The following is a 25,391-nucleotide window of genomic DNA, read 5'->3' as shown; positions in this document are numbered from 1 at the left end:
GGCGTTTATCATATTGAACAATCTTCTCCTGTAACGAAACATTAAAATGGCTCCTCAGAAAATATGGTGCCATTACATCAAGACCATATCCCTTGGAAGCCCACAAAAAATATTCTGCTTCCAAGAACTCCAAGTTCTGTGCAAAATGCATGTTGTCTCTGTCTTCTTTGTACACTGGGATCTTATATTTAGGATACATTGATTGACAAACTGGATTGGAATGACAGACAAAAACAAGCTCACTAAAAACCATGGAAATCACAAAGGCTGAAACGAAAGCCATTCTTCGTATTTGTTGATACTCGGTCCACCCAGTCTTTCCAATCCACTGTAATTCTGTTTGGGAAGGAAAGGGTAACTCTGTCTTTTCATATTAATTTTAATAGACTAGTGGCTAGTTTTGCTCAGCATTAAAAATGATGGATAAAAAGTAAATACCACTTTAAATAGTGGCTACCCCACACAATTTTTACTCCAGGGCGATGTGCACAAATAGCCACTAACAGCTCATGTCTTTATTTTAAAGCCAGTGTTTTAAATGTCTTTAGTCTTTAGCCACTGGTTTAATAAATTTTAACTGCCCGGACGAAAATACCCTTCTGCTCATGTCCTTAACTTCAGGACTTCAGGACTATATGTCCTTAACTTTTGAACTTGAAACTCTAAGTTCAGGACTTCAGGACTACATGTCCTTAACTTTTGAACTTGGAACTCTAAGTTCAGGACTTCAAGGCTACATGTCCTTAACTTTTGAACTTGGAACTCAAACTTCAAGACCAAGCATCCTTAACTTTTGAACTTGTAAGTCAAAGTTAAGGACCTATTGTCCTTAACTTTTGAACTTGTAACTGTAAGTTAAGTACTGCTTGTCCTTAACTTTTAAACGTGTAACTGTAAGTTAAGGACTGTCTATCCTTAACTTTTGAACTTGTAACTGTAAGTTAAGGACTGCTTGTCCTTAACTTTTGAACGTGTAACTGTAAGTTAAGGACTGTCTGTCCTTAACTTTTGAACATGGAAATCAAAGTTAAGGACCTATTGTCCTTAACTTTTGAACTTGTAACTGTAAGTTCAGGACCAAATGTCCTTAACTTTTGAGCTTGTTAGTCTAAGTTCAGGACCTATTGTCCTTAACTTTTGGGCTGCTTAGCCTAAGTTCAGGACCTATTGTCCTTAACTTTTGATTTCCTTCTTCTTTATAATTTTTTTTATGATGCCTACCAAAAGGCGTTTATCATATTGAACAATCTTCTCCTGTAACGAAACATTAAAATGGCTCCTCAGAAAATATGGTGCCATTACATCAAGACCATATCCCTTGGAAGCCCACAAAAAATATTCTGCTTCCAAGAACTCCAAGTTCTGTGCAAAATGCACGTTGTCTCTGTCTTCTTTGTACACTGGGATCTTATATTTAGGATACATTGATTGACAAACTGGATTGGAATGACAGACAAAAACAAGCTCACTAAAAACCATGGAAATCACAAAGGCTGAAACGAAAGCCATTCTTCGTATTTGTTGATACTCGGTCCACCCAGTCTTTCCAATCCACTGTAATTCTGTTTGGGAAGGAAAGGGTAACTCTGTCTTTTCATATTAATTTTAATAGACTAGTGGCTAGTTTTGCTCAGCATTAAAAATGATGGATAAAAAGTAAATACCACTTTAAATAGTGGCTACCCCACACAATTTTTACTCCATCATGTGCTTTGACTATATTTTCTTTTTAAAATTGTGATTTTCTGATCATGTTTTAGGAAGAATTATTATACATAAAATACTACTCGTGACTTAATTGTAATTAAGGAGAACTTTCAGTTTGTATTCATACCTATTTTCATTTTGGAATTTTTACATTCCTATACCACATAGGAAATCTTTTTACCCTACATGTTTAAGGTTTGAGTAAATTACACTTAGTATACCAAATTACCAATCCTATACCATGCTTAATTAAGGGTCTAATTAATGGGCTGTTTTTACTCCTTAATTAAAGGTATCCATATCTAATTAATGGGCAGTTTTTACTCCTTAATTAAAGGTATCCATATATCTCACGTTTCTCTCTCCTTACCCCTCACCCACGTTTTTACCCATACCCCACATTCTTTCTTGTTCTTCATCCACGATTGCAAGATCAATCAACGAAAGATGTCCTTGAGATGCATTAGCCAAGCGAAATCTCATTATATTTGAATGTCGTGCCAATTTCCTCTGCAACAATTGTTTTTGGGTACCAAACAAAATTTCCTCTTCTGAAAAAGTCAAAAATGAGAAATTTATTGGTAAAGAGACTAATATGAAAAGCTGCCGACAACTTCTCCAAACGACTTAGAAATACTGACTGTTGAAGCCTCACCTAGATTTACTGTTTGTCGTGTATTTTGTAGTGTAATTGCAGTGTAATTGTAGTGTAATTGTAGTGTAATTGTAGATTTATTATAATGGATATGATCTGTTGAAGCCCTCACCTAGATTTACTGTTTGTAGTGTAATTGTAGTTAGTTTGTAGTTTATGTAGAACATTCCACGATTAATTGTAGTCTAAAATGTAGATATAATGTAGACATGATTGTGGATGATGTGTTTCCTGTTTCCCCTGTAACTGTAGGTAAATTATAGTTATTCTTATATTAGGTACTTAAACTGTAGGTAATTTGTACATTCACTGTAGTTATTCTTATATTAGGTACTTAAACTGTAGGTAATTTTTAGATGTTTACCTCCAAGTTCTATGTAATATTTTTATATAACTGTCAGTTGAATATAAATTACACAACAAAAAATAAGAAATAAATACTCCAATCGTAGAAATGTGTTATCCACAATTAATCTGCAAATTGTCTACAAAATTTTACAAAAACTACAAATTAACTACATTTAACCTACATTATAACTACAATCTGGAAACAATTTACACATGGAAGTTCTTCAAGTTGGAATTGGCCACAACTACATTTCTTGTTTTCTAGACACACAATGTACCGCTTCACACCATCCAACACAGTATGTATATGATCTGTTGAAGCCCTCACCTACATTTTCAGAACAAACACAAAGAAAAAAAATTTACAATATTAAAAATATAGTATCTACAATATATCTACATTTTATCTACAATTTATCTACAAATTAACTACAAACTACAAGTAAACTACAATTTGCCTACAATTTATCTACAATCTGGAGACATAATATATTAAAATATTTTTTTCCTGCACCAAATAAAGAACTTGTAGTCAAATTGTAGATATATGTAGTAAATTTGTAGATAATATCATAAAACTAAAATTCTAAGCATTTTCGAACTACACAAACCAGCATTCTCATCTACCACAATGGCATCAACTTCAAAATCTCTAAATCTGCCATAGTTATCCCAATTCCCATTCAATTTTAGCATTATTGGGATTTTTGACATGATTTCGTGTAGTTGAGAGAAAAAAGATGAAGAACAGATATAGGTTCGACAATTTGAGTACTGAGGACGATGAAGAATAATTTTGAATTCTACAATTTGTATTGCGTTGTTGAAGCTTCTGAAGCTCTGCGTTGTTTTTGAATTGTAGTGAAAGAGAGAATTACGCAGCAATCAGATCTCTTTCCGTTTCAAATTTCGAATTTAATGTGGAAAGAATCAAACGCAGATTTTGTGCTTTTTTTTTTTCGCGCGTTTTAAATGGCAGAATCTGCCTAAGTATGGATTGGTATATAAATTGTAGTTGAAGTATGGACTGGGCGGGTAATTAACAAATTATGCACATTTTTGATAATTAAGTTTCATATATGGTATAGGAAGGAAAAAATCCCTTTAATTTGTGGTTTCAAATATTATGTAAGCCTTATGAAATTTTCACCGGTTAGTCACTTTTTATAGCAGATCTTTAGTTAATGACACTCTTTTTACTTCTCTTGCAACTAATGAACCTTTTAAACAAGATCTAAAGATCTTTTTGAGCAAACTGAAAATCTTATGAGAAAACGTTAGACCACGATTAAAAAGTTTATAAGTTTTTGCAAAATTTTAACCCACAGTCTAATAATTTGTGGGCAAACTGAAAATTGTATCAGCAAAATTAAACCCGAATCTAACATTGTCCGGGAGGGGTAATTTCTCACAATCTGAAAAATAGCCGAAAATGGGATATCTGCTTAAATCAGCCATAAACCTTCCATCTTTCAAGTGTAATCATTGTGGTATTTAACTGCTTTATGACATAATACATGATGATTTAGCTAAGATTTTATTAATTTTAGTACATATGACAGGAGAAGAGCTGCTCTTGCATGAAGAAACATAAAACAGTAAGCATTAACACCTGCTATTTTTGGTGAAAAGGGTAATAAAATGTGGCAACACCTGCTATTAATTACATAATACATGATAATTTAGCTAAGATTTTATAAATTTTACTACATATGACAGGAGAAGAGTTGCTCTTGCATGAAGAAACGTAAAACAATAGGATTAACACATGCTTTTCGTCTTCTTGAGCCGAGGGTCTTATCGGAAACAACCTCTCTATCACCTCGGGGTAGAGGTAAGGTCTGTGTACACACTACCCTCCCCAGACCCCACTCGTGGGATTTCACTGGGTCGTTGTTGTTGTAGTAGTTGCAGATAACTAATGTACTATAAGGGCTTAGCTTCTTCCTGCTGGAAGTATGCAACTTATTGGCACATCATATTTCTTCTAATTGTAGATAGGGACCAGTCTATGCTTGGTAGCTGGATCTGAACACGAATTTGACACCACAAATATGACATATGCTCTAGAATTGGTTACACTTCTAGCTTCTTCTACTTTGTAATTTGCTCTTTGAGACCTACCAAGGGGACTGACAAAATGCTATTTGCTAGCCCAAAGATTTTCCAACACAGAATGCTAAACCAAAATCCACGACCAATCCTTACTCACATATCATAAAGAGCACCTCCAAATGTGCAAGCACAATGTTAACCAATGAACCAAAGCTGAAGATGCAATAGTTCACTAGAAGTTGTAATTGTTGCTAGCTGATGAAATGCAGAAGCAGAAACAAGCTTCCCTTCACACCTCAATGTCTCTCGAAGGGTAAATCACTCTGATCAGCAATTTGAGCAAACTATAGAGGAAAACAGAGGAGAGTGCACCTGAACAAATTATATTCTTGGAATGTTGTAAAACTCAAGTTAATTAGCCTGATACGAAGAGACTGCAGTCACATCCATTGCTCTTGACTTGAACCTATTTATGTCGAACAATTTTTTAAACATTTATATTTATAATAACTTCATAGTGATTGCAATCTGCCACACAGTGGTAGCTGGTCCTGCGTTACAACCACAAATGGCAAATTTGCATTCACTTCAATCTCTCTATAACATTTTGGGAGTACCAAGTATTCCAATCAGTTATTGTGAATGAAAACAATAACTTATGTAAGAGAAGGTTAAAGAGATCAATCTGGAAAGATAATTAGCATCATAGAAACAAGTTTCTTGATAAAAAACAAAATAACATATGTCAAAATATACAGGGTAGGTTAGTGAGTTCAAACTTCGCTCTATCCTTTAAGATGTTGCACTCTGGTTCTCTGCATCCCACTCGCTCTTTGGTATTTCCCCAGAGTCTGCAATGATCACCTTTTTCCTAGGTTTCCCACTGTAGGTTCCTGCTCCGCCCTCTATTGCATATACCGTGTCCATACCTTCAATAACTTTGCCAAATACAACATGCTCCCCATCCAACCTGCTCACGGTTTGGGTGTAAGTATGAGGTATATCTGGACAACCAAGATTAAAATGGTGCTAGATGCATAAACTAGCAATATCATATTTTCTCCAATGTTTCAACAATATTTATGCTATATGAGATGACTTGTCTAGATAGTAATGATAATTATTTAGTCATACAATAATATAGATGGTTTTCCTGCATGCCTGAACACAACAAAACTCCTATAGCATTGGTAAAAATGCTATCTTTACGAAAGCAAAGATGAAAAAAATAGAACAAAGCAGGCCACTCATCTTTGCTAAATCAGATGAATTTGGATAAGCACTCTTAAGCTAGGAGGTATAAGTCAATTAAAAAGCACTGAAACAGAAATCTACTAGGCTACTGTTTAGACATGTACGAAGGGGGTATAAAAGCAGTATAGATTTAAAAAATACAAGTTAGTCTTTAATATGCTGCTACTACATTATAGAACCTTACCAGCTTGTCTTTATTGTGGGTATAAAGAACTGACAGCCATTGGAGTTGGGTCCTGAGTTCGCCATGGAAACAACACCTGCAAAAGTGAAAATTTTGAAGCTTATGATTGTATAAATATGTATGTACCTTATAAATATATGCACAAGTAAATTCTCATTATCTTTTCCTAAGGAGAGAGCACAAGAAAGCAATTATTCAAGACCTGCATGGGCATGCTTTATCGTGAAACTCTCATCAGGAAAGGGACCACCGTATATGGAAGCATTTCCCCTTCCATCGCCATACACAACATCACCTCCTTGAATCATGAACCCAGGTATTACACGATGAAATAGTTTTCCCTTGTAGTGAAGAGCTATTCCATCAGCAGTTCTGCCCATTTCTCCTGAATTAAATATGCACTCCCTCTTTTATTCTCCCAAAAGAAAAAGAAAAAGGAGAGAAATTGCTAAGAAGTTACCAAAACCATGCCATGCAAGTTATAAGCATTAAGTACCTGTGCACAAAACCCTGAAATTATCTGCACATGAGCAAAGACACAAACATTATGCTACAAGGATAAAAGTGAAAATTAACTGAAAAAGAAATCCATGATGGTAATAGAGAAGAACAAAGACATACCAACAGTTTTTGGTACAACAAGTCCATATAATCCAATCACAATTCTTCCTGCAGACATGAAGTTTGGGACCATCAATTGATGGACCGTGTATAGGTAAAAAGTTACTCCCCGACCTTCTAGGGCCCCATATGAATCCTTAGGATAGTCTACAGATCATCAGCCTTGAGAGATTTTTCTTTAGCATATGATGCTCTTTAGCTACTACTATTTTGCTAAGATACTTAATACAACAAAAGATCACAGGTATCATGGGCGAAGCCACCTTTAGCAAAGGGCTTCGCCGAAAAATTACGAAAAATTACATTATGTATATAAGTAAAATATTGATTTTAGACATATAAAACCTATATTGAACACCTTTTGTCGGAATTTTTTTTCTACTTCTTTCAAGTTTGAACACCCTTGAAAACATTTCTAGCTTCGCCACTGACAGGTATAATTATCCCTTAAAGGAAGTATATGATAGGTTTCTTTATCATCGATAGGTCAAATCAAACAAAGACATTAGAAGACATCTAACAAGTCGTTCTCCCCAAGGAGAAATGTCGATAACCATTGCAATCCCTAACTTCCTCAGCCTACTAACTACAGGAGCGACCAGCGAGGAGTGGGCTTCAGTACATATGAAAATTTGAGGCAGTAAAACAAAAACCACAACGAACTCTTGTCAGCACTTTTAAAGGTGGCGGCCTTTTTTTCAATTGAGATAGGGAACTCGTCCAAGCATATTTACAAGAAGATAGAACCCAGTTATGTTCACCTAAGGTTACAGTGCACCTAGCATAACTACTAAAGATCATGCATCCTCACAAAGCTTTCTTTGCACCAAAAATGAAACATCAAAATGCACTCCATCTTGATATTCTGGAAATGGTTGCTTCTATCATCAAAAGCTCTTGAGTTTATTTCCTTCCAGACTGTCCACCAGATGCAGGCAGGAACCAGTCGCCACCATTTCTTCTGTCTCACCGAACCCCCAGTATAATTCCAGCACTTTAGCTGATCACAAGTGTTTGCTGGCATACTTCATTTAAGCCCCACAATATTAAGGAAAAGCTTCCAGAGCTGTGCACCCCCGGGATTAGTCGGGGCTCTAAGAGACTCGGACACCCGGTGCAAATCAAAAAAAAAAAAAAAGAAGAAACAAATGGCTATTACTTTCTACAGCTGCACCACACAGTGAACACCTAGAGCAAAGTTGAAAACCCTTTCTTCTCAAATTCTCCTGGGTTAGAGAGAAGCCTCTCTTGCCACTAACCGTGAAAAGCAAACTATCTTGAAAGGTGCCTTAACTTTCCAAATATACCGCCAAGGCCAATGTTCTATCTGTTGATTTGAGATAACGGTTAAAAGGTATGCAGATTTGACAGTAAAAGCTCCATCCCTGCTTGGGCTCCGTATGGTCTGTCTTCAGATTCCCTAAGACCTTGGAACTTTTCCAAGGTTTTAAATAGTGTGGCCCTATGTTACATTGACACAGGTTCAAGTTTCTGGAGCTTAGACTTGCAGTGGCCTAAACCTTGATATTCAGAGATATGGATAGGTCTAAAGTTACAAGTGTACAGAGATCTGGCTAATAAATGTATACTCAATAACATATATATAGACATATCCATGCGGGTGCGGTTGCTCACCCATACATCAGTAATCAAATTGAAAAGTCATTGAAAGAAGCAAATAGAAGTAAATTCTTTTCAACAGCGTAATATTTTTAAAAAGAATCTTTTAAACTATCTGATACTTTAGTCCATTAGTATATCTCATCCAATAGGTAAACTTTCTAATACTTTATGCATATGTGCATATAAATGTATGTGTACACACACACGCATATATACACAGATGCGCGAGCATACACACACGCACATACATACTATATAAACCTGTTAATCGGAACCGAAAGCTCAGTCAATCTATGCTTCTGTATTATAGTTGGAGCCAACATTACCAATGCAAATTCACTAAAGTGTATGCCACAACTACACCTAAGTTAGGCCAGTTAGATACAAGTGCGGTGGGCGATTCTGAATGATCCAAATAAAATAGGTGTTGACCAAAAATTTTAGCATGAGAATGGTTTAGTGAGAGAAATTTTTACTTTATTGTTGCTGTGGTTACCGTAAAGGGAAGTGTTGCCACATAATCCCTCCCTAACCTACTCGTGCTTATTATGGTAGGGTTCAGAACTCAAATCTCCTCCCCTAAAAAAAAAAGAGAAAAAAAACAAGCCAAAGCCCAGCTCTTTTTTGCAGTATTAAATTCAATCCAAAATGAAACAGATGCAAAAGGGATTGGGGTGTAATCAATTGATAGATATACATCATCTCAACACTTCTATAGCTCCAGCCAGAAGGACTCTTCACACCATCAGAAGGATCTCCAACACCATCCAGGTCAGCACTTTCAAGTTCCTCCTGTAACAAAATCACACTATCTCATGGATCAGAAACTCATCAGTTTTTATCAACCAACCAGCATTAAGAAAGATTTATAGCTCCTCTTTCTTAATTCTTATAGTGGGGACGTGAGTAATATGTGGACCTTGACAACGAATTGCTTTCGGGAAGCTACTAGAGGGGTGTTAGGGGCCTCGAAGGGTTACCCTAATGAACAAAAACGGGACTGGTGGTATAATGGACAAGTCCAGGGAAAAGTGGAAGCCAAGAAAACAGCATATTTGAAGCTTGAAGCTAGTGGAGAGCAGAGACGAGTAGGAGAGGAGTATGAATAGGGAATGGTATAAGAAAGCTAAGAAGGAGGCGAAATTAGCCGTTACGGAGGTTAAGAATGCAGCGTTTGGACGGTTGTATGAAGAACTAGGGGCCAAAGGTGGGGACAAAAAGCTATACAGGCTAGTCAAGATGAGGGAGAGGAAGGCTCGTGAGCAGACCAAGTGAAGTGCATCAAAGACAAGGATGGCAATGTATTAGTGGATGACGCACTTATTAGACGTAGATGGCACACGTACTTTCATGAACTCTTGAACGACGAGGGGAATAAGGACATCGTGCTAGGGGACATGGAGTTCTCCGAGAGTCACCGTGACTTTGGGTATTACGGGCGTATCAAGGTTGAAGAGGTTATAGGGGCTATGCGCAAGATAAGCAGAGGTAGAGCGACGATGAAATCCCTATTGAATTTTGGAAGACCGCAGAGTGGCTTACTAGGTTATTCAATGTCATTTTTAAGACGACGAAGATGTCAAGAACAAAGAAAGCATGAGAGAAATTGAAGAATGACTATCTCCATTACTTGATTCAAATACATCATATATATTGGTATTTATACACAAGAGAAAATATCCTACACTAAATGTAAATCCTACAAAATATTCTTCATATATTCTACAACTAATGCTACACAATATTCTACATTAAATGTAGAATATCCCTAATAATATCCCATATATTCACCATATCGAGAATGTATTAATGTAGATATTCTACAATCTGTCCATTATGCTAACATCCCCCCTCAAATAGATGCTGGTGGATCGAAAAGCATCAATTTGCCTACTAGAAACTGATGACGCTGTCGTGCCATTGATTTTGTAAACACATCAGCTATTTGAAGATCACTGTATACATGTGGAAGAGTAATAACTCTTCTATCTACAGCTTCTCTTATAGAATGACAATCCACTTCAATATGCTTGGTTCTTTCGTGATAAACTGGATTGGTTGCAATCTGAATGGCACTTGTGTTATCAGCATGGAGAGGAGTAGGATTAGATTGAGGAAATCCAATTTCTTCAAGTAAACCACGAAGCCAAATAATTTCGGAGCAAGCAGTCGACATTGCTCGATATTCAGACTCCGTTGAAGATTTTGAAACACGATCTTGCTTTTTGCTCTTCCAAGATATCAAAGAATCTCCGAGAAACATGCACCATCCCGTGACGGAGCGGCGAGTATCAAGACATCCAGCCCAATCGGAATCACTAAATGCATTAAGTTGAATAGGAGAACCACTAGGAAAGAATAATCCACGAGTTGATGTTCCTGAGAGATATCGAATGATGCGACGAACTTGCGACGAACTGCCACCAAATGTAGGTGACGGGGAGTCTGCATAAATTGACTGACTTGTTGAACTGCAAAAGAGATATCAGGCCGAGTAATAGTAAGATAATTCAGGCTCCCAACTAATTGTCGAAACAAAGTTGGATCAGGAAGAAGATCCCCTTCATCGCGACGATACTTTACATTCAATTCCAATGGAGTATCAACAGAGGAAGATTCTTGAAGACCAGCCAAAGCAATCAAATCCTGAGTATATTTGGTGCTGGTTTAAGAACACACCTAAAGAATTATAATGAACTTCCAACCCCAAGAAATATGTTAGAGTACCAAGATCTTTCATGTGAAAAGAATCCTTAAGCTGTTGTTGGAGGCTAGTGATTAATAAAGAATCAGTTCCTGTTATAATGATGTCATCCACATATACCAGAAGAAGAACACAACCTGTAGATGTTTTTCGAAGAAACAAAGATGAGTCATATTTACTTTGTTCAAAAGAGAAGTGAAGCAAAGTAGATCGAAACTTGTCAAACCAAGCTCTGGGAGCTTGTTTTAATCCATACAAAGACCGCTTCAACTTGCAAACATCTGATGTAGGTGATGAAAACAAACCAGGTGGGGGTTTCATATAAATATCTTCTTTCAGATCACCATGGAGAAAAGCATTTTTTACATCCATTTGATGAAGAGGCCAATTTTGTGAGGCAGCAATGGCAATAATAGTTCGCACCGTAGTCATTTTTGCTACTGGTGCAAAAGTCTCCTCATAATCCACACCATACTCTTGTTTGTTACCAAGAACAACCAAGCGAGCTTTGTACCGATCTAGAGTTCCATCAGAATGAAGTTTAATTGAATAAACCCATTTACATCCAATTGGGCGGACATTTAAAGGACATGAAACAATGTCCCATGTGTTATTTTCTTTAAGAGCCAAAAGTTCTTCCTCCATTGCTTTCTGCCAACATTCATGCTTGCAAACTTGTGAGTAACAAGTTGGAACAGAAATAGTGGATAAAGTAGATGAAAAACCATACCAATTAGGAGTATTTCGTTCTCTGGTAGATCGCCGAGTAGGCTCAAGAGGAGCAGGCCTTGAAGATATCTCATATTCTGGTTGTGGAGCAGTCTCAGGTGGCGGATCAGTTTCGCAATAGAGTAAAGTTGGGCGACGTCGTTCATACACATATCCGGGTTTGAACCGCTTAGAAGAAGATGAGAAATCCTCAAAAGTAGGAAGAAGCGGAGAAACAGAAGTTGACTCAACATGAGTGGGAAAGAAATATTGATTCTCAAAGACAACAACATTTCTGGAAATACGAAATTTGTCGGAACTTGGATCATAGCAAATAAACCCTTTATGCGAAGTACTATAACCCATAAAAGCACATTTAGCAGACTGAGCAGAAAGTTTATTGCGTTGAAAAGGAGGCAGATGCACAAAACAAACACAACCAAATGTATGAAAATTATGATAGCTAGGATTATGGTGATAAAGACGATAATATGGAGACTCAAGATTTAACACTTTAGATGGCAGTCTATTAATTAAATAGACATCAGTAGACAAAGCTTCCACCCAGTATTTAGAGAGGACAGAGGACTCAATCAATAAAGTACGAGTTACATCTAAAAGATGACAATTTTTACGCTCAGCAACCCCATTTTATTGTGGTGTATATGGACAAGAGCGTTGTGAGACGATTCCTTTCTCAAGCAAGAAATTATTGAATTCATGAGACATATATTCTCCACCAGAATCAGATCTTAATATTTTGATGCATGTAGAAAATTGAGTCTCAATGTAAGTCAAAAATGTCTTGAATATGAAAAATACCTCAGATTTGGAACGAGAAAATACACCCATGTNTTTTGGTGATACAAAAACATTCTTGAAAGTTTGAGTAATATCCCCAACCTTGGTAATGGGTAAATTACTACCATTCGCAATCTGAATTTGTGATGGACCATGATAGTCACGTACATTTTTTAGCATGCTAGTTGAGTTTGTCATATGATTGGAAGCGCCAGAATCAACAAGCCAAAAATTAGATGTAATATCGTTACCTTGTAGCCTCAAAGCTGAAAAGGCTGACACAATCATTTGTTGTACCATTTCAGGAGTAAGAACTTGTCCAACTGTTGGAATAGGAAACTGGTTGCTAGTTCCAGTTGAAGATGAGTGATCATCAGTCGAACCATTTATCCCAGCTTGAAAAGCATTGATCTTACGGTTTTGAGGACGTGTGGGACACTCTTTGATAATATGCCCGTGCTGCTTACAATAATTGCAGAACTTCTTACTACAATTGCTAGCAATATGACCATATTCTTTGCAACTGTAGCATTGCGTGGTGCTCATATCCCTGCCCTTTCTTTTTCCTTGAGCAGCAAATGCAACAGTATGAACACTTTCTTGCTTGAAAGCATTTTGTGTGAAAAGACGCTGCTCTTCACGAAGTAATTCCCTAAAACAAACATCCAAGGAGGGAGGCGGGTCACGATTCATTAAGTTAGAGCGAACACTCTCAAAATCAGATCGCAATTTCATCAAAAATTGGTCTCGCTTGCTTTGCTCATGAACTGCTTGAATTATAGATAGAGATTCAGCAGGTATTTTAGCATAAACAATATCAGTAAATTCAGCCCATAAGTTCTGAAATCCAGAAAAATAATCCTGAACAGAGAGATCTCCTTGAGAGTAATTAGCGATTTCGTGCTCTAGCTGAAATCGTCTTGCGCTATTGTCTTGGTTGTAAACCTTTTGTAAATAATCCCACATGGCCTTTGCAGTCTTGTACGGCCTGAGATTAAGAACAATAAGAGGGTCAATTGACCCTAAAATCCATGTCATCACCCGAGCATCTTTGACCTTCCACTGACCTAACTTTGTAAGATCAGTAGGAGCAGGATCACTTCCATCTATATGGCCCCATAATTCTTTTCCCGTGACAAATAATTGAAACTGAAATTCCCAAGCAGAATAATTTTTCCCAGTGAAACGAACACTGAAGGACTCAAACTGATGTGAAGTCATGTTTTTTAATAGAGAAAATCAAAAAACACAATGATACGGAAAACAAAATAGCTAGAATAACCAAGATCAAGACTAAGACCAAGACCAAAAGCCCTAGATGCTTAGGACTGCCTGTTGACGAAAAATCAAGAGAACCAAGAGAACTAAACTTTCAAATATATATATATATATATTGAATGGAACCACATATGAAAGACACTAAGAATCAAAACTTTGAAAAGAAGGCTCTAATACCATGTCAAGAACAAAGAAAGCATGAGAGAAATTGAAGAATGACTATCTCCATTACTTGATTCAAATACATCATATACATTGGTATTTATACACAAGAGAAAATATCCTACACTAAATGTAAATCCTACAAAATATTCTTCATATATTCTACAACTAATGCTACACAATATTCTACACTAAATGTAGAATATCCCTAATAATATCCCATATATTCACCATATCGAGAATGTATTAATGTAGATATTCTACAATCTGTCCATTATGCTAACAGAAGATACCTGCAGAATGGAGGTGGAGTACGATGACTGCGGTGTACAAAAATAAGGGGGATATCTAAAATTGCAACAACTATAGGGGCATCAAGCTGCTAAGTCACACCATGAAAGTTTAGGAGAGGGTGGTGGAACTATAGAAGTTAGGGTGAGGACTAGTGTATCTATTTCCGAAATCCAGTTCGGATTCATGTCGGGGCGACCGACTACTGAAGCCATTCACCTTATTAGGAGACTGGTGAAGTAGTATAGGGATAGGAAGAAGGACTTGCACATGGTGTTCATTAACCTAGAGAAAGCTTATAACAAAGTTTCGAGGGAGGTCTTTTTGGAGGTGTTTGGAGGTTAGAGGTGTGCCTGTAGAGGCGTAGCTTATACTAGGGTGATCTAGGATATGTATGATGGCGCTAAGACCCAGGTTAAGACGGCCGGAGGAGACCCGGAACACTTCCCTGTCGGAATGGGCTTGCATCAGGGATCTGCGCTTAGCCCATTTTTATTTGCCTTGGTGATGGATATGCTTATGCCGCACATTCAAGTGGAGGTGCCATGGTAGATGTTATTTGCAGATAATATAGTACTAATTGACGAAATGCGAGGTGGTGTTAATGCGAGGATGGAGGTTTGGAGACACACCCTGGAGTCAAAAGGTTTCCAGATGAGCGGGACTAAAATAGAGTACTTGGAATGCAAGTGCAGCGACGTGACTCATGATACGGACGTGGACGTGGAAGTGAGCTGGATTCACAAGTCATCCCTAAGAAAGGGAGTTTCAAGTACCTTAGATCTATTATCCAAGGTATTACATAATGAACCTAGACACTTTACACAATAAACATAGACTGTTTCTTAGTAGTGTACATAACCCATATATAGATAGCAGATTTGTAGGAATCTCTTTTATTTTCTTTCCTTAGTTAGCACCTGATGTACATGTATATATATGTATCACTACATGGAATAATACACCAATTTGATTCTTCCATACCTTGTTAATTACATGGTATCAGAGCCACATCTGTGGCTTCGCCGGAGTTGAGTTTGTCTCGCCGGAGTTGACCAAAACTTTCCGGCAGACACGTGAGGTGCGTGTGTGGTCCATTCTTTGTCCAGCTTTGCTCTCCGATATCAGCTTGTATTTTCGATCAATTGTTGGTTATCGTCTGATAACATAACCTTATTTTAGTGAAGAACAGACTCGGACAAGGTTGTATTACACCAATTTTTGTCAGGTTTGAGTTCTTCTACTGTTTAGTTTGTTCTTGGGATACTGAAGTAGTCGTGAACAATATTCTTGTATCTGATTGCTTGTCTTGTGAATTGGTATTTGTTGAGTCTTCCTTGTAAGACGATTTGTTACAATTTGAGACTTGATATTATCTGTTGGGTCTTCCCTTATCAGAAACTTTGTTGGTCTTTGATTTTATTTGATTTGGGGACAGATTTGTTTGGTTCTCTGATTTGGTTGAGTGGATTATTGGAGTGGAGTTCTGTTAAATAGATTGTTGACTTCGTGTTTACCAGAGATCTATTTTGGTATCTTTTAGCTTTGGGGACCTCTGTTAGTTTAATCGGTTTGTTATTCAAAGAAAAAAATGATGGTAAAGAATAATAGTGCAACAACTCCTAGTCCAGCAATCTTGGTTTCGGATGAGTTTCTAAAATTCCTTCAAAATCATAAATCAGTTAAGAAATCTTCTTCAGTTACTGCTTTGCTGGATCAGATAAAACATGTCTTATCACATCTTCCAATAAATGGGTGATTGATTCAGGTGCCACAAATCACATGACAGGTAATCCAAATATTTTTTCTAGCTTTCGCTCACATAAAGCACCCTATCCAGTAACGTAGCTGATGGATCAACTTGTAGTAGTGTTGGATCTGGGACTGTTAAACCAACTTCCTCTATTACCCTGTCATCTGTATTAAGTCTACCAAACTTGGCCTTTAACTTGATTTCTGTTAGTAAAATCACCAAAGACCTTAATTGTTGTGTTGCATTCTTTCCCGATCATTGTTTGTTTCTAGATCTTACAACAAAACATGTTATTGGTAAAGGATATTTATCTGGTGATCTCTACATCCTTGATGAATGGGAGCCACGGTCTATTGCATGCTCTAGTGTTATGTCTCCCTTTGAAGCAAATTGTCGATTGGGACACCCCTCTCTGCCTTTGTTGAAGAAGCTTTGTCCTCAGTTTCAGAATATTTCTTCATTGGATTGTGAGTCATGTCGATTTGCAAAACACCATTGCATCTCGTTAAGTCCAAGGGTTAATAAACGAGTTGAGTCAGCTTTTGAGTTAGTTCATTCTGATGTTTGGGGACGATGTCCCGTTGTTTCCAAAACTAGGCATAAGTATTTTGTCACCTTTGTAGATGATTTTTCTCGAATGACTTGGATTCACTTTATGAAGAGCCGCTCTGAAGTGCTTACTCACTTTTCTGCCTTCAGTGCTGAAATCAAAACACAATTTAACGCTTCGGTGCGTATTCAAAGGAGTGATAATGCTAAAGAATACATGTCAGAGTTATTTCAGTCATACATGAGACAATATGGTATTCTACATCAGCCTTCATGTGTTGATACACCCTCTCAAAATGGAGTAGCTGAGAGGAAGAATAGGCATCTACTTGAGACAGCTCGGGCACATTTGTTCCAAATGAAGGTTCCTAAACAGTTCTGGGCTGATGCGGTCTCTACAGCTTGCTTTCTGATTAATCGCATGCCATCTACTGTGCTTGGTGGTAATGTGCCTTACAGTGTCCTTTTTCCAAACAAGGCATTATTTCCAGTGGAACCTAAGGTATTTGGAATCACATGTTATGTTCGAGATGTTCGACCATTTGTTACCAAGTTGGATCCCAAGGCATTGAAGTGTGTTTTCCTTGGCTATTCTCGCCTTCAGAAGGGGTATCGGTGTTATTCTACTGAACTTGGCAAATATTTAGTGTCAACTGATGTAGTATTTTCAGATACTACACCATTCTTCTATGCACCTCCCATTTCTACAAGTCAGGGGAGGAAGATGAGTGGCTAGTATATCAGGTTACTCGTACTTTGACAGAACACGACATGATGTTCCTCCATCTCCTAGTTCTATCGAGCACCAATCCATTATTCTGCCTTCAGCACCTGCTCCAACTGTGTTAGCAAGACCGCCAATTGTTCAAGTTTACTCGCGGAGGCAGCAGACAAATGATACATGTTCTGCACCAGTTCCTTCGTCATCAGTTCCTTCATCATCAGATTTGCCTCCACCTGACCCTCCAGAAAACCTTGACCTTCCAATTGCTCTTCGCAAAGGTATACGCACTTGCAAATCCATATATTCTATTGCTAATTTTGTTTCCTACGACCACTTGTCCCCTGCATCTAGATCATTGATTGTGTCTCTAGACTCTGTTTCTATACCCAAAACGGTGAAGGAGGCTTTGAATCATCCTGGATGGTCTGAAGCAATGCTTGAGGAAATACATATCTTAGAGGAAAACCACACTTGGGATTTAGTGGATTTACCCAGTGGAAAGAAAGCAGTGGGATGCAAGTGGGTCTTCACGGTTAAACTTAATCCTGATGGCTCTGTGGTGAGACTTAAGGCCAGACTTGTGGCTAAGGGGTATGCTCAGACTTATGGGGTGGATTATTCAGACACCTTCTCTCCGGTTGCCAAACTTACTTTTGTCCGCTTGTTTATTTCTCTAGCTGCTTCTGAGAATTGGCCTTTGCATCAATTGGATATTAAGAATGCTTTTCTTCATGGTGATCTCCATGAAGAGGTATATATGGAGCAACCACCTAGTTTTGTTGCTCGGGGGGAGTACGACAAGGTCTGCCATTTGAAGAAATCCTTATATGGCTTGAAGCAGAGTCCCCGGGCTTGGTTTGGTAAATTTAGTGAAGCAATTCAAGAATTTGGGCTGAAAAAGAGCAAATGTGATCATTCTGTCTTCTACAAGCAATCAACAGCTGGATCTATTCTCCTTGTTGTATATGTGGATGACATTGTTATCAGAGGGAGTGATTAGGAATCTCTTCTCTCAAGTCTTTCTTGCATACTAAGTTTCATACAAAAGACTTGGGACAACTGAAATACTTCTTACGAGAGAAATAACTAGAAGCAAGAAGGGAATTTTTCTATCTCAGAGAAAGTATATTCTTGACTTACTAGCAGAAACTCGTAAGCTGGCTGTCAAGCCTTGTAGTACTCCAATGATTCCTAATTTGCATCTTATGAAAGATGATGGCGATCCATTTAATGATCCAGATAGATACAGGAGGTTAGTTGGGAGATTAAACTATCTCACTGTGACTCGTCCAGATATTGCTTTTGCAGTGAGTATGGTTAGCCAGTTCATGTCCGCGCCCGCAGTTAAACATTGGGAGGCTTTGGAGCAGATCCGATGTTACTTAAAAGGAGCTCCTGGACTTGGCATATTATACAGCAATCACGGTCATTCTCGCATCGAATGTTTTGCAGATGCAGATTGGGCTGGATCCAAGGTTAATAGAAGATCTACTACTAGTTACTGTGTATTTGTTGGTGGAAACTTAGTATCGTGGAGAAGTAAGAAACAAATGTTGTATCTAGGTCCAGTGCAGAATCCGAGTATAGAGCTATGGCACAATCAACATGTGAGATAATGTGGTAACATCACCTTTAACTGAAATTGGGTTGAAGCATCCTACTCCATCAAAACTCTGGTGTGATAATCAAGATGCACTCCATATTGCCTCAAATCCAGTGTATCATGAAAGAACCAAACATATTGAAGTTGATTGTCATTTTATTCGTGAGAAGATTCACGAGAACTTGATTTCCACTGGCTACGTGAAGACAGGAGAGCAGCTAGCTGATTTGTTCACTAAAGCATTGAATGGCACTCGAGTTGATTACCTTTGTAACAAGCTGGGCATGATCAATATATATGCTCTAGCTTGAGGGGGAGTGTTAGAGAATGAACCTAGACACTTTACACAATGAACATACACTGTTTTTTAGTAGTTTACATAACCCATATATAGATAGCAGATTTATAGGAATCTCTTTTATTTTCTTTCCTTAGTTAGCACCTGATGTACATGTATATATATGTATCACTACATGGAATAATACACCAATTTGATTCTTCCATACCTTGTTAATTACACAAGGTAATGGTGAGATTGACGAGGATGTCTCACATCGTATTGGAGCGGAATGGATGAAATGGAGGCTCACTTCCGGGGTTCTGTGTGATAAGAAGGTGCCACCAAGTCTTAAAGGTAAATTATACAGAATGGCGGTTAGACCTATTATGCTATATGGGGCAGAGTGTTGCGCTGTTAAGAACACCCATGTCCAGAAGATGAAAGTAGCAGAAATGAGGATGCTGAGATGGATGTGTGGGCATACCAGGTTGGATAAGATAAGGTATGTTGATATTCATGAAAAGGTGGGAGTGGCACCCGTGGAAGACAAGATGAAAGAAGCTAGGTTGAGATGGTACGAGCATGTGAAGAGTAGGTGCATAGAGGTGTGAGAGGTTGGCAATGGGGGGCTGAAGAGAGGTAGAGGTAGGCCTAAGAAGTATCGGGGAGAGATGATTAGGCATGACATGGCGCTACTCCAGCTCACTAAGGGACCCTTGATAGGAGGGTATAGAGGTTGAGAATTAGGGAGAATGGTAGTGGTTAAGCGGGAGTGTCTCATTTTCATGCCGGTTTTATTAGTATTAGTCTCGTATTTTCATTTCTTCGTATCCACAGATTTCTTTTACTTTATGTCGTTTCTTTCGCTTCGAATATTATATCACCTTTGCTTGCTATGGTTATTACTTGTCGTTTCTGCTTCTTTTTAGTTTGTTTTCTTGAACCGGGGGCCTATCGGAAACAACTTCTCTACCTTCGTAAGGTAGGGGTAAGGTCTACGTACACTCTACCCTCCCCAGACCCCACTTTGTGGGATTGCACTGAGTTTTTTATTGTTGTTGTTGTTGTTTTTCTTAATTCTTGCAGTGTCTCTTTAGGTTATTATGAAGCACCCTTCCAGTGATTCAACTTTTGCAGAGGATACACGAAGCTTCGAGAGTTATTGTTAAAAGTATAGCCCACGTCCTTCGTGATTCTCTACCAGACTACAAGCAACTGTAGTACGTCTCTGCTCTCACAATCCTTACTTCACCAATATGCAGAGTGCGAAAAGTTTTGGGATGATGGTCCTCTCAAAGAAACATTTAATTACCCATCTTTCTTGCTTGAATCCTGCAAGTTTCTCATCCAAACATGAGACACCATGTAATTTAGAGTTGAAACAAAATTATCATTATGAAAAATTCCCCCGGCAGTAAAAGATACATCAACCAGCTTTCCTGCTCAGTATATAATCTAGATAGTCAAGCCAGGAAGGACACCAATCTCATAACGAGCTTACTAATCAACACTAACCATGCTGATGTATGACATTAAAATGGTCACACATCCGAAGATTTTGCAAACAAGATCATTTTCCTTTTCCCGTAAACCAAAAAATGATTCAAGCATGAATAAGCAATATCCTAGGAAAGATGCCTAATCATTGGTAGCCCAAAAGGAAGAAAAAAACAGACAACTCAATGTGGAGCATTTTAAATTTAAGATCATTAAGCCAATGAAAACTAATAAAATAAAAACGTCAAGCACAAACAACCATACCTATACGTTGTTTATCTATATCAACATCCAAGAACACTTTGTGAGTAATTTCATAAACCCTTTCTGTCTTTTCCTCTCCCTGAGAAATTAAAGAGGAAATTATGGTCAATGCTTAGTGAACCACTAGAGAAAAAAATACATCAGTAGTTAAACAAAGCATTCTCTTAGAAATATAACATGACAAAAATTGAAAGACTTTTAAATGAGACCCATGAGACAAAGTTCCAATCTTGACCACCAGAATTTTAACTTCTGGTATGGGTTTGAAACTCATATATAAGATGAGGTTATATAACATCAGCTTCTCACTCATTAGATATTAAGAAATTTTAAATTCTGGTACATGTGTGAGAATACTAGCTTTCTCTCATAAGTTTCATAAGACTCTTAAATTTGAGTCATTAATACAGTTCTCCGTACAACCATTCTAAAACCTACACATCCTGAAAATCAAAACCGATTCAACACTCAACAGGGAGGAAAAAAATGTTATAAAATGACCTTTTTTTTGTTTGATATTGAATGCTACAACATGAAATTAAATAGCAGAAATCTTGTCAAAGAGCATGCAGGACCAAACTTCAATCCTTTTAATTGAGGTTTATATTCAGCTTATCATCTTTTTAGCATACTACCATGTTATGGGACTTCTCGATCTGCAAATACATTCTAAGCCTTGGCATTTGTTTATCCAAAGAACCTCTTTTATTCCTCCTCCTGCTCCTCATTTTCTTTTCAGCTTTATAGAGCTGCCCCAGACCGTTTGTTGTTGTTGTTGTTCTATTGAGCTGCCTCAACTACATCTGGAATATTTGTAACTTTTCTGGATTACTACATCCGAATCCTCTTTGCTTTTCAGTATCATAAAACACCTTTACATAGCCAAACAAGCACTTGCATTGTCTATCAAGACTCTAACTACCCTAAAACTCAATGTTGTTCTCAATTTATAGCTCACAGCTGGTTATCAAAAATTTATAGCTCACAGCTCATCCAATGAAATCCCAAATAAATCTCATCCCCTTTCAATTAGCTGGAAACAATCTCATTGTCTCATCGTTTCTACTCTCTCTGATCCAAAAACCGACTTGCTTCATAGAGAAAGACAATGCGTTGATTACCCACCAATCATTTAAAAGAAGGAGGCAGCAGGTTTCCAAGCATTGGTAATTGTAACATGACTAGGGCATGTTTGAGCATAGATCTGTATTTCAGTATTTACAAATGCTGAAGTTCAGTATTACTAGTTTGGGCAAGAGTATTTGCAAATACTGAACTTCAGCATTTGAACTAGAAGTGAATTATTGAAATCCTGATCTGGAGGTGTATTTCAAGTGAAATATTGGTTTCCACTAACAATCTTCAACTTCCACAAATTTCTTTTGAAAAGTGAAGCTCACAACTTCAACGTCCACAATTTTTTTTCAACTTTAACTTCAGCTCAAATACTCATCGAAATGAGTATCATACACGGAAAAAAAAACTAAGAAAATCTTCTCTATAGTACTCCTCCAAACCATCGTACTAGTTGGAAAGTCACTTAGAACTTGGTCCTCAAGACAAAAAGATTATACGACGTTGAAACTGTTCTTTGGAGAACGAGATGGATGAGTTGTTACAAGTGGATAAACAAGAAAGAACCGATTCTTTTTTGTGCTTCAATGCATTAAGAGAAAGACCAAAGGATAAAGGCATTTTATCTGAGGAACTTGCATAGTGCTTCATGAAAGAGCGCTAAAGGCCTTCATAATGATTACCATCTTAGTAGTTAATTGTGAACAGACTTGTATTTGCAATATCCCATATGACTCGTTTGCCGCTGAATCATACTTTAAGCACAAAAGCTAGATGTATGAATCTAAAATGTTACAGTCAATGTACCATGAGTAAAACGAAATCCAAGGTACATTGATTATATTGGGATTCACTATATATGTATACTCCATATTCTCTCCATTCAGCCTCATTTCTGCCCTAGGTGGATCCATGATTTGAACTTTACGGGTTCCTGTTCGAAATTCTACCACAACTCATTTAACTTACTTGGTTCAAAATCAACTATTTGCACTTATTTAGTGAACTGTTTAACCCATATACACAGTCCGAGCTAAAATTTCTGAGTTTCGATGAACCCCCTATATTGAAAACTATGTGGTAACCTTACACATTTAACACCAAACACAGGTGCCAGTGTAGCCCGTACCTAAAAAAAAAAGGTTCCGACTGAAAGAAGAATTGAAGCAACAATTCAGTTCGTAGAATATTAGGAGACCCGCAATGAGATCTATAAATAGAGACTATTCTCGAAATGGGCAGGCAATAAAAGAAAATGTAAGAGTACCTTTAGCCAGAGAGAGGAAGCAAGAAAGACGAGAACTAAAGCCACAAAGAAGATCACTAGGCATCGCGGCTGTAATAGAAGTGACATCTCTTTACCCATCTGTTTCTCCGCTTTTTCGCCTAAATACACTTTTGAAGATTGTTTCAGCTATGTTCATCAACTGTCAACTAACTAAGCACACCCTTTGCGGTAGAATCAGAAACTATCTGTAAATCTACTGGGAATTTATGTTAAGGGAATAGTATATGTTGCTTTAAATGCAAGTACAGAAGAGCAGTGTCAGTGCACGAATTAAGGTAAAATATGTAATAATTAAAATATTTAGATGATAAAGCTTTTTCTATTACTCCCTCCGGTTCACAATAAGTGTCCAATTTACTTTTTCTTTTTGGTTCAAAATAAGTGTCCAGTTATGTAATCAATAAAGAATTCAATTTGTTTTTATAAAATAACCCCTATGTACATATCCCTAAAAAGTTTTTTTACTCCTCACATTAAATGTTTAATTAGGAGTAGTTTAGTCATAGTAGGTATTTTTGTATAGAATTTAGTATTTTCTTAATGGGCGTGCTAAAAGCAAATTGAACACTTATTGTGAACCGGAGGGAGAAATAAATTAAGGTATGTTTAGTAGGATGTACAACTGTTTACTGGACGGGCTGGACCGGGTTGGGTGGAGAAAAAATAGCCCATCCAGTTATGGTGTCGGGCTGGTTAGCGGGTTGAGGGACCGGGCTGTTAGTGGATTGTGATTTTCTGAGTTAATTTTGGTCCGTCGGGGTTCAATATAATTGATACTTGAGTATTTACAAACTTCTAAGTTATAACATAAGTATTTTAAGATATAAAATTAGCTTTTAAAGTCTTAAATTTGAAATTAAGTGGTAATATTGAGTAAGACCAATGTGTAAAGATAAAACTTCAAAGGCTTTCATTGCATATTGCTTCAAATTAAACTTGCAAGTTTTATTTTAATTTTTTTATTTTTGAACTTGCAAATGAAAAGTTTACAATAATTATAAAAAATAAGAAAGAGTACATCACATGTTTTGCATCATTTTTGTAAGTTCTTCCATGTCAGCATGAGGTTCTTGATTTTCGGCATTGCTTGAATCGGAACCATAAACCATTACATCTCCAATTTTTTTGTCCTCCGATTCATCTACCTTTTCACGTCTTTGATGTCGTCGTTCTAATCTTATCCAATCTCTGAAGCACATTAGAACTTCCAAAGCATTGTTACCCAATGAGTGACGGGTATCTCCTAGTTGCTATCTTGTTTGGCTAAATGCACTCTTTGATGCACTGTTGAAATCGGCACATTTAGCACGTCTTGAGCCATGGCCGAAAGAACAGGAAATTGCTTTGAGTTGCTCTTCCACTAAGCCAGCGGTAGAAATTCCTTTGTGCGGGGCTCTGTTGTCTTTTGCTAGTATAATTGGAGTTCATCAATGTTCCTGTTATTGGGTTGTTGATGCTCACTTAGTGTAGACCAAACATCATAATCTTCAACATCATCATCTTCCTCTATAGCACCAGATGCGGATGCGGATGCGGATGCGGATGTAGAAATCGAACTTAAAGGATACTTGCATTTGCATCTACAACAGAAAAGGCATCAACAATGTTAGCATAGTAATTATATAAAGCTTATAAATGGTTGTTTAGATAAAAAATGCAAGTGTTAATATCTGGCGTTTTAGTTGGTCCAATTTTCATATAGGCATATAAAGCATTGATTAATTGGCGACAAGTAGCCATCTTGATAGTAGGGTTTAAAATAACAACAATTAGGTAAATATAGGGAATAATGATAGAAATGCATTTTTCTAGCATAGATTCAACAACAGAATTATATCCTTCTTTCTTCTTGAAATTATGGAGTAAAAGAGAAATTTCAACTATATGTACTAAACCATTTACCATAGTAGGATAATAAACTCCAGAAAACTCAAGTGTAGCGACATAAATTTTTTTGTAAAAGATTTA

At 37.3% G+C, this 25,391-nt stretch overlaps 1 protein-coding gene across 2 annotated transcripts; it reads right to left on the bottom strand.

The window, feature by feature from the left end:
• Window positions 1-5,317: 5,317 nt before the first annotated feature.
• Window positions 5,318-23,672, bottom strand: LOC109238146 (peptidyl-prolyl cis-trans isomerase CYP21-1-like). Of its 2 annotated transcripts, XM_019404581.1 has the most exons (7): window positions 23,403-23,671; window positions 21,062-21,140; window positions 6,825-6,872; window positions 6,700-6,723; window positions 6,406-6,588; window positions 6,204-6,279; window positions 5,318-5,735 (listed from the first exon to the last, which is right to left on the bottom strand). In XM_019404581.1, exons 1-7 carry the CDS (start codon window positions 23,499-23,501, stop codon window positions 5,558-5,560), a joined length of 687 nt encoding a protein of 228 aa, XP_019260126.1. In that variant the 5' UTR covers window positions 23,502-23,671; the 3' UTR covers window positions 5,318-5,557. The 2 variants fall into 2 exon arrangements, with proteins under 2 accessions (XP_019260126.1, XP_019260127.1); XM_019404582.1 differs by lacking the exon at window positions 6,825-6,872 and having other exon boundaries at window positions 23,403-23,672.
• Window positions 23,673-25,391: the final 1,719 nt, after the last annotated feature.

Source organism: Nicotiana attenuata, unplaced genomic scaffold (genome assembly GCF_001879085.1).
Source record: "Nicotiana attenuata strain UT unplaced genomic scaffold, NIATTr2, whole genome shotgun sequence".
NCBI lineage: Eukaryota > Viridiplantae > Streptophyta > Magnoliopsida > Solanales > Solanaceae > Nicotiana > Nicotiana attenuata.
Note: the sequence above shows the minus strand (reverse complement) of the source record. Positions and strands in the feature narration are given on the sequence as shown.